We start from the raw sequence: 12,663 nt of genomic DNA, 5'->3' as shown, positions 1-12,663 counted from the left end.
AATGAAAAAAATTCCAGGAAATAATATCATGATAGGGATTTTTTTTAACAACTTCGAGAGCTTAAAGTTTTTCAATCTTTGAATATAGTTTTTCTTGAAGTACACCCTCTAAAATTGCTATTCAATCTATTAATATAGTTGGAATTTTTTCATTGTTGGAGAATAATAAACTCCCGGTAAAATTCGTGATATTATTTGTCAATTTCAAAGTTCATGGGAAAAATCCAACTTTTTAAAAATTCCATGATATTAAATGTCTATATCCCCTATGTTATTTTGCTATTTCATTTTATTTGATAACACAATAACACAGATATAGTTTACTCTTTTATTATAGGTCACTAGACGATATAGGTTCCCACTATACTAATGTGTTTTTGTGAGCTATGCATTGTCTTGCCTAATCTCTTGAATGTTATGGCCACCTATGCAAATTCCTCGCCAATTTCCTTTTGCTACATATGTTGATGAAATCTCATCGGATCCACGTAGCAAAAGAAATATTTCATCGATCACTAAATAATCTCAGTATCAATGGCGGATGCAGGTGTCAGGTATGCATTAGTCACCGGTGGGAACAAAGGAATCGGTTTGGAGATCTGTAAGCAGTTAGCTTCCAAAGGAATTAAGGTGATTTTAACTTCAAGAGATGAGAAGAGAGGCCTTGAAGCACTGCAAATCCTCAACCACTCTGGCCTCTCTCATCATGTGGATTTTCTTCAACTCAATGTCGTCGATGCTGCAAGCATCGCTGCTGCAGTCCAATTCTTCACCACAAAATATGGGAGGCTTGACATTCTGGTATCAATTCATTGTATCAATATTAATATATCTAATCATATTCATTTTGAAAGCAATTTTTGTGCAGGTGAACAATGCAGGCGTATTAGGACTGGAGGGAGATGTTTCAATTCCTCAAGAGGTGGTAGAAGCAACTGTTGTTGCTGTCGTTGCTAACTCAGAGGTTGAGACGCCGCCGCTGCAGCTGAAAACGAAAGGAACTACGATCCAGACATATGAGGCTGGAGAAAAGTGCATTCACACAAACTACTACGGTGTAAAGAGAGTGACAGAAGCCTTCATTCCTCTCCTCCAACTATCTGATTCACCAACTATTGTCAATGTCTCCTCCATGGGAGGCCACCTTACCCACTTGCGGAACGAGCGTGCAAAAGCTGTATTGAGCAACGAAGCGGGCCTGACAGAGGAGAGCGTGGATGGGGTGGTGCAAGAATTCCTCATTGATTTCAAAGAGGGGAGACTGGAGAAGAACAAGTGGCTGAATCATGCTACGGCCTATCAAGTCTCTAAGGCAGCTTTGAATGCATACACAAAAGTGTTGGCTAAGAGGCACACTGATTTCATCATCAACAGCCTCTGCCCTGGCTTTGCAAGAACGGATATGAATGGCAATCTCGGCGCCATCAGCGCTGAGGAGGCTGCTCAGAAGGTGGTCAGGGTGGCACTGCTGCCTCGCGGAGGGCCGTCGGGGGCCTTCTTTTATGACAAGGATGCGTATGGTGTTGCTACTTGATGGATAGTGTCTGTGTGTGGAAGAATAAAATTATCATAAATAAAATTATAAAAATTAAAAATAAAGTCAGAAAAACAATAAAATAGCTATTTTACCCTTTAAACTATGTCAGATGGTCAAATTACATCATAATTCATGGTGTATCAATATCTTTAAATCCTTAGTTCATTTCGCAAATTCAATGCAAATATCATGTCATTGTCACACAATTGACGATTTCAGCATCGTCTACTGAACATAGAATTTTCAAACAGGCTACCCGCCCCCAAGCCCACCTCAAGCCATACAGTTTAGGGCCTAACCCAACATAGGCCACCACTAGAGCGGATTGTGTTGGACTAAGTTTTATTTCATAAATTCTGATTAGAACAGGCTAGGCCCATCCCATCTTAGGGGTCGGGCTTAAGCCAAACATATTGGATTTGAGCCGCGTTGGGGTGAGTCAGCCCAAGCCAATTGACAACTCTAGCTGGAACTGCATCAGCAAGAGCCCAACAAGGCGAAAGACATGATCAACAACAACAAACGAAATATGTAAAGCTTACTCGATATTAAAAACTAAATATGTGTATGTGAGTTGACCAAGTGGTAGCGTGGTGAATTATCACCTATAATCAATGATTCAACTCCCACCCTATTGTCTAATCACTACAAAAAAATCCCCAATTATCCGTCACTAAACAATGAAATTCCTTCACATAATAGATTAGTGGCAGATCAAAATTTTGGCAGAACCGTCAATAATAAACTTGTCAGTAAAATATTTTAGTGACGGAATTTCCGTCTCTAAAGTTTTTTTGACATAATTCATAAGCGACTGTTTCGCATTAGTGACGAAGTACTCTGTCACTAATTAGTGACAGACAAGTTTCAGTCACTAATTCTGTCACTAATTGTTGAGCTATTGAATTCCGTCACTATTTTGCATTTTTTTTGTAGTGAATATTGCTCAGATTATCTATCAACGTTTAACGTTTTTACTGAAAGATGGGTAGTTTGAGCAACAACTTCTCTACTATTTATTTGTGGATATATATTGCCCCTTGTAGATTGATGAGCACAACATACATGATCTAAAGGTGATTCATCGAAAAACGAATTTAAAGTGGCAAGCAACAACTTAAAATTCTCCTTATCCCTATACAACAAAAATGGAAAAAACACAACACTAACAAACTGAATCTCAAATTCTCACAGCACAGAGTCAATCCTGGCAGTCAACCTCCTAAAAAAGTTACTAGGAACATAAGGCAGCTTGCTCCTAAACCTTGGATGCCTTATCACATACAACCACATGTCACAGATGCAGAACACCAAAAACAAGCTCGTCGCCCTCGGATCCCTCCACCTCAACACCGAATGCAGCCTCTCCCCCTGCGTCTCCACATCCCCCACCACCGTCTGTATCCTCCCCGTCACGCTCCTCAGCCTGTCATACCTCATCCGCACCACCTCCCCCTGCCTCGACGTTGGGAACGTGACAAACTCCTATTTTTGTAGTTCACTCTTTTGATTTTCTTTTTATGCTATTTTCAATCTATAAATACCTTATTTTTCACCTCATTTCATCAATCCTTCACTTTAGTCTCTTCTCACCTCATTTATTCTTTCCAGAATGGAAAAAAATAAATCCCAGTGGTTTCCAACAAATCCCAATGGAACTCCGATGTTCCCCGACGATTCGTTCTTCGGTGGTCCTTCCTTGGAGTAACTTTTTTTTTATTGAATTTAGTATGTTTTGGTATTGGCTTTAATATGTTATTTTGTTATTTTATTTTACATGATAACACAAAATAAATTTAAAAAATGAAAATGGTGGTGAAATGCCCATCATGGATTTGAATCAAACCGTTTAATGGTATTTTCGTCCAAAAAAAGACACAGTGAAAAACAGTGTTGCATTGAAGTTAATTGACCTTAGAGGATATGTTCAAATGCTACGGATATAAATTGATACATTGACAAAGTTCGCAGTCCAAAGAAAGTGTTCCCTATTTTTTTTCGGAACTGTATGTGGTCATTGTTCCCTTACACACAGTGTTTTAAAAACTGGACCGGCCGGTCGGACCGGTTTGGCCGCGAACCGGTGTCCATTCCGGTCCGGTTCACCATATAAAACCACTTACCATTTTTTCAATTGTTAGGTTTTTTAAAACATTTATCCCAAAGGGATTCGATCCCTATACCTAATGGATACAAGCCCAACTCCTTTTTATCACTACTTCACTTCAATTGTGGTGACATAATAACAACCTTAATTATACTTAATAACTAAACTTTCATTTATTTAATCATTTAGAGTGGCACGGAATGTATATAAAATGTTCATTAGACTATGGGCTCAATGCTCATAGTCAGAACATCTCCAAGGGGACAAGGTATATAGAAAAGATATATTACTTATTTACCTTCTTAAAAAGTGAAATATACTCGTCTAAAAAGTAACACATTCCAAAAGGAAAAGTTATATAATAAGGTAAATTATTTTTTAAAAATAAAATAATAGTACAAAATGTATTAAAAAATATAAAGTGTAATACCTTCTCAAATACCTTTTCCCTTGGAGAAGGGTTTTTCATGAAAAGAAGATAAATATGGTAGTTATAAGATTTTACCTCTCCATGAAGCCCTTATTCCTCTCCTCCAACTATCTGATTCACCGACTATCGTCAATGTCTCCTCCATCTTAGGCCACCTTCGTCTCTTGAGGAACGAGTGTGCAAAAGTTGTGCTGAGCAACGAGGCAGGCCTGACCGAAGAGGCCGTGGATGGCGTGGTGCGAGAATTCCTCAAAGACTTCAAAGAGAGGAGATTGAGGAGAGCAAGTGGCGAGTCATGGTGCAGCGTATAAAGTGTCTAAAGCGGCTTTGAATGCGTACACAAAAGTGTTGGCTAAGAAGCACGCTTGATTTCGTCATCAACAGTCTCTGCCCTGGCTTTGCGAGAACGGATATTACTAACAATCTCGGTGCCATCAGCGCGAGGAGGCCGGTGAGAGGGTGGTGAAGGTGGCACTGCTGCCTCATGGAGGGCCGACGAGGGGCCACTTTATTGACAAGGATGTGTATGGTATTGTTACTTAATGGAATTCTTGGGATCACCGCTAAAATAGGTTTGAATTTAAAGAAGGCATAATATAAAGAATATTCTTTTAAGTTTGAATTAAAAAGTTTTAAAGTTTGAATTTAGTGTAAATGGTTGGAGTAAAATCGTATTTGATTGACATTTACACTAAAATAGGTTTGAATTTAGGTAAATTGTTGAGATGCTCTTATATATAGATTATCAACTTAGAAATTGTATATTAAATGCTAAATCGTGATGTAAATACAGGAAAGAAAATGAAACAGGAGTACATGTCTACAAGTTATACAATTAAAAAGACGTACTAACATGTGTGATTGGTTAGCATTCGATTTTTGGGATTTTTTTTGGACACGAATGTTACTTGGTTCCGAGTTCAACACATGCAATAACTTCACTATATGACTTGTTGCTTTGTTGAAGTTCGAAGACTTGGGATCACCATTATAGATTTATAGTAAAGGCACGTATTGGAAGAACACTTGTATTTTGTAATTTTTGTTGTGTCTCTATTGGGGCTCATCACCCTAGTATTTATGGTGATATTTAATACTCACCAACTACATCAATAAATAAGAATTGGAATTCTATGAACTTACACCATTAAATCCGATTTTCCTGCATTGTCATTTTGATTTTGTATAGTATTTCCACTCTATAAACACTTTGTTTTTCACCTCATTTCATCACTTCTTCAGTCCAGTCTCTTCTCATCTTATTTGCATCTCTTTCTAGAAAGCGAAAAGTGACTACTGGTGGTTTCCAACATATCCCGACGAAACTCCGATGTTCCTTGGCGGTTCCTTCTCTAGTGATCCTTCCTTTGTAACTTTTTTAATTAAATTAAATGTTATGGTGTTCTTAATTTATCTATTTTGCTATTTTATGTTATTCGATAACACAAAAAAAAAAATTAATGAAAACAGGTGAAATGCCATTCTTGACATTGAGAGTATTTTTGTCTAGAAAAGTTCAAAACAGGTGAAAACTTAGCTGCAAACGATATTAATCGAAGTTAATGGACCTCGAAAGCCAAAATTAATATTCCCCATTTTCTTTTCCGGGGTGTGTGTATGTTAGTTTAGTCAATTACTATAGGTCACTAGAAAATATAGGTTCCCACTATACTTATGAGTTTTTGCGAGCTATGCCTAATCTCTTGAATGTAGTCAGCTATGCAATGCCTCACCCATTTCCTTTAACTACATGTGTTGATCCACATTGCAAAAAACAAAATATCATCGACTAAATAATCTCACTATCAATGGTGGATGCAGGTGTCAGGTATGCATTAGTCACAGGTGGGAACAAAGGAATCGGTTTGGAGATATGTAAGCAGTTAGCTTCCAAAGGAATTACTGTGATTTTAACTTCAAGGGATGAGAAGAGAGGCATTGAAGCAGTGCAATCCCTCAAGGACTCTGGCCTCTCTGATTATGTGGTTTTTCATCAACTCGATGTTGTCGATTCTGCAAGCATCGCTGCTGCTGCCCAATTCCTCACCACAAAATATGGGAGGCTTGACATTCTGGTATCAATTCATTGTATCAAGATATCTAATCATATTCATTTTGAAAGAAATATTTTTGCAGGTGAACAATGCAGGCATACTAGGAGCAAGACTGGATAATGTTTCAAGTGTTCAACTTCAAGAGGAGGTAGAAGCAAAGCTGCTGCAGTCTTTGCTAACTCAAAGGCTAAGACGTCGCCGCAGCAGCTGAAAGCAAGTGGAACTATGATCCAGACATACGAGGATGCAGAAGAGTGCATGCAGACAAACTTCTACGGTGTAAAGAGAGTTACAGAAGCCTTCATTCCTATCCTCCAACTATCTGCTTCCCCAACTATTGTCAATGTCTCCTCCATAGGTGGCCACCTTAACCTCTTGCGTAATGAGCCGCAAAAGCTGTGTTGAGCAACGAGGCGGGGCTGACAGAAGAGAGCATTGATGAGGTGAGTGCGAGAATTCCTCATTGATTTCAAAGAGGGAGATTGGAGGAGAACAAGTGGCTGAGTGATGGTGTGGCGTATCAAGTCTCTAAAGCAGCATTGAATGCGTACACTAAAGTGTTGGCTAAGAAGCACACTGATTTCATCATCAACAGCCTCTGCCCTGGCTTTGCAAAAACAGATTTATCGGGCCATCTCGCGCCATCAGCGCCGAGGAGGCTGCTCAGAAGGTGGTCAGGGTGGCGCTGCTGCCTCGCGGAGGGCCGTCGGGAGCCTTCTTTTATGACAAGGATGTGTATAGTGTTGCTACTTGATGGATAGTGTCTGTGTGGAAGACTTGGCATCACCATTATAATATAGCTCCCTATAATAAAAACTACTATTACATGCTTACATTCAAGAATCAAAATATTAGTTGTATTAATTATATATACTAGTGTTAACCCATGTGCAATGCACGATGTAATATTTTTTAGTCATACAGTTTTAAATCGTTAATTGATTAATTAAAATAAGAAATAATATAACTATATAATATTTAATAATAAAAAAATATATTATATAATAATAATTAAATAAATATATGATCCTCAATTCATTTTAGACATAAAATTAAACATATTTGAAATGGAATCAAGACAAACACAATTATTTGGACAACGATAAAGAGATTATATCAAGTGTTGACACTTTTAAAAATTATGTTTAAAACAATCCTTCATATTTCTCTATTAAAAATAATGTAAATCACACTTTTAACAAAATAATAAATCGATAACTCATAATATTCAAACGTCAAAATTATGACCATAAAAAAGTTCAAATGATAAACTTCACAAAAAACATGACATTAATTGGTTGAATTAACACTATTATATTAATGAATAATGATAGCCCTTTTGAAAGTTGGAACATTTATCTTTATTTATTGCACTTTTAAACGTGATTTATTGGAACATGAAACACCTATACTATTTTTATGCTACTTTACAATTCTCAATGCTGCAAATTTTCTTTTTGTAAAAATATACTTAATACTATAATATACTATATTTTACTCAACATGATCACCTAAGATAATTAGATTCTCTATATAAAATCAGTTGTATCCCATAACAATTAAGTGCTAAATCCTAATTTTAACAATAGTATTATTAGTAAACCATAATTTGGTAGCAGACTATTTTATTTTGTTTGAACAACTAATTATTTGATTAACTCGATTTGATAGGTTTAATTATCTCACTAGTTTTAGGTCATATTATAAGATTTGTGCTTAATGTCATGTAAAAGATATTTTTAGGTCATGCTTTGTGCCAAAAATAGACTAACTATGACCAAAAATTGTTCTACGTATGACTTTGTTCTGCGTTTCTGTATTTAAATCTAGTTTTCATAGATCAGCACCCTATATATATATATATATATATATATATATATATATATAGATATATATAATATATATATAGGGATGTATTCATATACTTTTCCCATCTTTTGTGCTTTTTCCTTTTTAATCTCCACCATCCAATATTAAGATCTAAGGGCCGAAATTAGGGCCTGATCTAATCAATTTTATTCATTAAAAAAATATAAAAGGGCGTTTAAGGGAATTACATTAACGTCGTTATGGTAAGTCCATGATTCTCTCCTTCACAAAATATTCTAGCGGTTTTATTCAACACATTACAATTTCTTTCTTCTCTTTCATGATTAATCTCTCATCATTCTCCATTGAACAAAATTCTGATTTAAAAAAATCGTGTGAAAGTTGCATTTTGTAATTATCGTTAACGAATTTTTTTTGGGAGAGTACCGGGCTTGGATGGACGAAGGGTGTTCTGCAACAATGGACGAAGCTCATGCTTCAACAATGGAAGAAGGTAAATTGCTTCATCCCTAAACCCATTCTCGATTATTGTTCTCTGAATATTATCGTTGGGCTAGGATGTAGTAAGTAGGGATTAACGCAACCCTTTTCGATTTTCGTATTTGTTAATTGGTACTATTTCCCATAACCATTAACAAGGAGCATGAGTTTATTTATGGGTGGTTTTGGGGATTGGGGCCCGGGGGGATTCTTTTTTTTGATAAAATTAATTTGTTTAATTTTTTAAATGTAAAGTTTTAAAATAAATAATCCCTTTTATTTTCTGGGCTAGGGTTTAGAAACATGGCGGCAAATGTTGTTTTATTTCAATCTTAATGTACATTCATTAATGGATAATATACGATTCGATACATAATTAAGTTTTATTTTGTTTGGGGGTTTGCACGTGGCGGCTAGGGTGTTGCTTTTTAGATCGGATAATGTAGATTTAGTTTTGATAATTTAAATTTTTAGATAGATAATGCACGTTTTATAATTCATAATGTTTATTTGTGAATTTTTTTTTTGTGATTGTGTAGTGGTTTTGTACAATTGAAAGATTTGAAACGTGGTTTGGGGGAAGTTAAAATAACTGATTTTGGTTTTTCTAAGTTTTTGTGATTGTTGTGTTGGAACCCCTACAACATCCCCCCCAAAGGGGAAAGCGGAAGTCGTTATCCCCTGGATGGTAAAGACGAAGGGCCGGCGCCCCGCTAGTCATGATTTCCAAGAGAGAAAAGGCTACCCAAGGATCTACTAGGCCCCTTAGACGGTGTGGCGTGCGATGGTGTGCCACCCGACTCTAAAACCAGCAAAGAGCTTGAAAGGGAAAAAGGTGCGTGGGGGAAAGGGAAATGTTGATTTTTTTGATTATAAGAGCATTATTTGTTTTTTTTTTCCCGTTTATTTGGTTTGAAACATTTTTGTAAACAAGGTATTGGAAATGATTTCATTATAAATTGGTTTTTTGCATTTTTATCTATATTTACATTATTTGTTTTTAGTACTTAATATTTTTTAAATTTATTAGGGAAAGCGGGCATTTTGGAGAAACAATATTTACCTTTATGTGAATAAGTGCTTTCATACATAGTTTCATACATTATAAATGTAGATTATTACATTATTGTGTTATACGCCTTTGGTATGTCAATATTAGTACCCCGGGAAAAGTGCATTAAAAAGGGAATTTTTTTCTTATTTGTTTACTTACATGCATTGATTATCGAGCTTGTTGAAAATATTATTATATTAATATTGTGTTCTACATTATTCCCTATATTTTTTAAATTATTAAGCAATAAATTGACATTATTAAGTTATTTGCATCCATTATAAGTTGTGTGCAAAAATTTAGTACCAAAATTCTAAAACACTCCACCCCCAAATGATGTTCCCCTTCCGCATGAGTTATCAAAAAAAAACATCTATTTCATACCCAAAATTTTAAAAAACATCTATTTCCCTCGATCTATAATTCTCGACCCATTTTTGAAAGGGAATTTAGGGGTATATAATTTTCGTGGCTTGTGTTTGTTTGGCCCAGTCTTGAGTTATGTGGAAAAGTTACGGTTTTGCAACTTCATTCCAACATTTCCGGCTCTTGTTCCTTTGGCGGGTTTGTCCCAAGTCCCAAACTTTCTCCCTTCTCCCAAAAAATGATGAAATCTAACCAAAAAATGGGTTAAAAACATACATATGTAATGATGAAATCTAACCCAAAAAATGCGGGGAATGGAAAGGGGTAATGTAAAAAAAATTTAACAACTTGACACAACAACCTCCTAATTCTTAAAATCACTAATCCAACGTAGAATTAAAAAAAAAAAACGATAAACACCTTCTCAATAATTTTTGAAATCCAAAAAAATAATGCAGAAAATGAACGAAAAATGTAACAAAAATGTATACCCCTTCTAGCAACATTAAAACATAGATGGAATATAGTTGTAATGCAAAAAAAGAAACAAAATGTACCAAAAATGTTAAATAATGTAAGAATCTTTCCTCAAGCACCCTACTAATTCTTAAAGCTCGTTAAGCAGCAATGTAGAATTCCAACCAAATAAGCACTACAACTAAACACCTTCATCAATACTTTTGAAAACAAACCAAATAATGCAGAAAATGAACTGAATAATGTAACAAAAATGTAGAACACTTCTACCAACATTAAAACAGAGATGGAATAGAGTTGGAATGCAAAAAAAACAGAAACAAAATGCACCAAAAATGTTAAATAATGTATGAAACTTGACTACAAGCAACCTACTGATTCTTAAAGCTCTCTAAGCAGCACTGTAGAACAATAATGTTGAAATCCAAACAAATAATGCAGAAAATGTACTGAATAATGTTAAACTAATGGAAACCACTTCAAGTAACAACTACACAGCAATGTAAAAGAGTTGTAATGCAAACAAATAAGCATAAAATGCACAGCAATGCATCAAACAAAGGAAAAACACAGTATCGGTTTCGTAAAATGTCGCAGCATTCTCACATTTGGTCTGCGTGGGCTGGCTTTTGAAGGGGCGGCCTCTTTTCGACATCGCAAAACCATATGTGACACAACAACAACAAAAAGTAAGCGCTTTAGATACTTTACCAGAACCACAAAAATAGAACATTTAAAGCAAAATCGACAATAAGCGTCAAACTGAGGACGAATACAACCCAAAAACCTAACATCAAACCAAATTCAACTCAGAAACCAACAATATCCATAAAATGAGGGTTATTAGGTTATCACCATAAATATGGGTTATGATATGATCACATCCCTATATATATATATATATAGCTCTATATATATATATATAGCTCTATATATATATATATATATATATATATATTAATTATGCACCACTTATTAATTCATCATAAGTGATAGTAAAATATTATTTCTTGTGTGAAACTACTTACTTTAATTATAGCGTCAGTGACAATATGAATATACAAAAATAATAAATCGTGTAAAGATGAAGATTAATATTTATGCATGTTTCAAGTTAAGGATGTTACAATTCTTCCATCTCTAAGAATTGTAAGAAAAATTAAGATAAAAATTGTTGAACCATATAAACGCGGTACTCTAACTGTTGTAATCAAAGAAAAAAAAACAAATGAAATGAAACTACAATCAAAATTATAAAACAAACCGAATCATAAATCTAGTTGAGAAAAATCCCCTTTCCACAAGGCAAATTACATTGCGGTTAGTGCTCTCGAATTGACGTATCATCCCCAAAGATTAAACGACTTCCTCCTAACATATATAACATCTCAAACCCGCTAGGCACCGATGAACTTGATGGAGCTCCAAAAATTGAGCAATACAATGTTCATATAATATACAATAAAATGTTGAGATCTTGAGAAAAAATGGAGAATGCTTTTGTTGGTGTGTAATTCATCCACAACTCTATGCCTTTTATAGGCACAAAATTAGGATATGAGAGATCATGAAATTAAAACATCATACATTCTAGTAAAATTAAGAGAATAGAGGTTACAAATTTTGTTAAATGCTCATTATACTATATAAAGATTTGTAACCTCATTGTAGTGCTTTAAGAATTAGTCAAAAATATTAATAGTTTTTATTTATTTCATTTACATCCCTTGCAAAAAATAATTATTCAAATTCTTCCAAAACTCGCCTTTTATGTATGTATAGATTTAAAAATGTGCAAATACTACATAACCATATGCTTATATTCAAGAATCAAAATATTAGTTGTATTAAGTACTCCCTCCATTCCCTCATAGTTGAGGCGAAACTTTTCGGCACGGAGTTTCAGAAATGGATGTTGAGTGTGTTAAACAAATAGATAAAAAAAATAGTAAGAGATAGAAAACGGTAGAGAGAATAAAATAGAAAGTGAATAAAGTGGAGAAAATAAAGTAAGAAAGAGAAAAAAAATATGGAAATGACTCAACTGAACTTCCCGAAATGGAGAAATAACTCAACTATGAAGGAATAGACAGAGTATATATATTAAAAAATGTGCAAATACTACATAACCATAGTATTATTAGTGATGCTTTAGTATTGGATCCAAGCATATAGTTTATACTTAGGGGTGTCGAAACGGGTAGCGGGTATCGGGAAACCCTCAACCTGACCCGCTACCTGGCGGGTAGCGGGTACCCACTACCCGACGATAATGGAAAACGGGGTGGGATTAGGTAGTGTGTTTTAAATTTTTGCGGGTATGGGTAT

The 12,663-nt window shown here is 35.0% G+C and overlaps 1 protein-coding gene and 2 pseudogenes across 1 annotated transcript; 2 read left to right on the top strand and 1 right to left on the bottom strand.

Moving 5' to 3' along the window:
- LOC125198645 overlaps positions 1-12,663 on the bottom strand; it is a 48,998-nt pseudogene that overhangs the window by 30,723 nt on the left and 5,612 nt on the right.
- LOC125222284 ((-)-isopiperitenone reductase-like) lies at positions 358-1,727 on the top strand. The gene is made up of 2 exons (XM_048124809.1): positions 358-801; positions 869-1,727. The coding sequence occupies exons 1-2, from the start codon at positions 535-537 to the stop codon at positions 1,532-1,534; spliced, it is 933 nt and encodes a 310-aa protein (XP_047980766.1). The 5' UTR covers positions 358-534; the 3' UTR covers positions 1,535-1,727.
- Positions 5,849-6,961, top strand: LOC125222265 (annotated as a pseudogene).

Source organism: Salvia hispanica, chromosome 1 (genome assembly GCF_023119035.1).
Source record: "Salvia hispanica cultivar TCC Black 2014 chromosome 1, UniMelb_Shisp_WGS_1.0, whole genome shotgun sequence".
Lineage (NCBI taxonomy): Eukaryota > Viridiplantae > Streptophyta > Magnoliopsida > Lamiales > Lamiaceae > Salvia > Salvia hispanica.
Note: the sequence above shows the minus strand (reverse complement) of the source record. Positions and strands in the feature narration are given on the sequence as shown.

What these genes read in the sequence shown, in the direction of transcription:
- LOC125222284 (XM_048124809.1), top strand. Translation starts at nt 535, where the DNA reads ATGGCGGATGCAGGTGTCAGGTATGCATTAGTCACCGGTGGGAACAAA. An exon ending in ATGGGAGGCTTGACATTCTG is followed by an intron (nt 802 to 868) that starts GTATCAATTCAT and finishes ATTTTTGTGCAG; the next exon opens with GTGAACAATGCAGGCGTATT.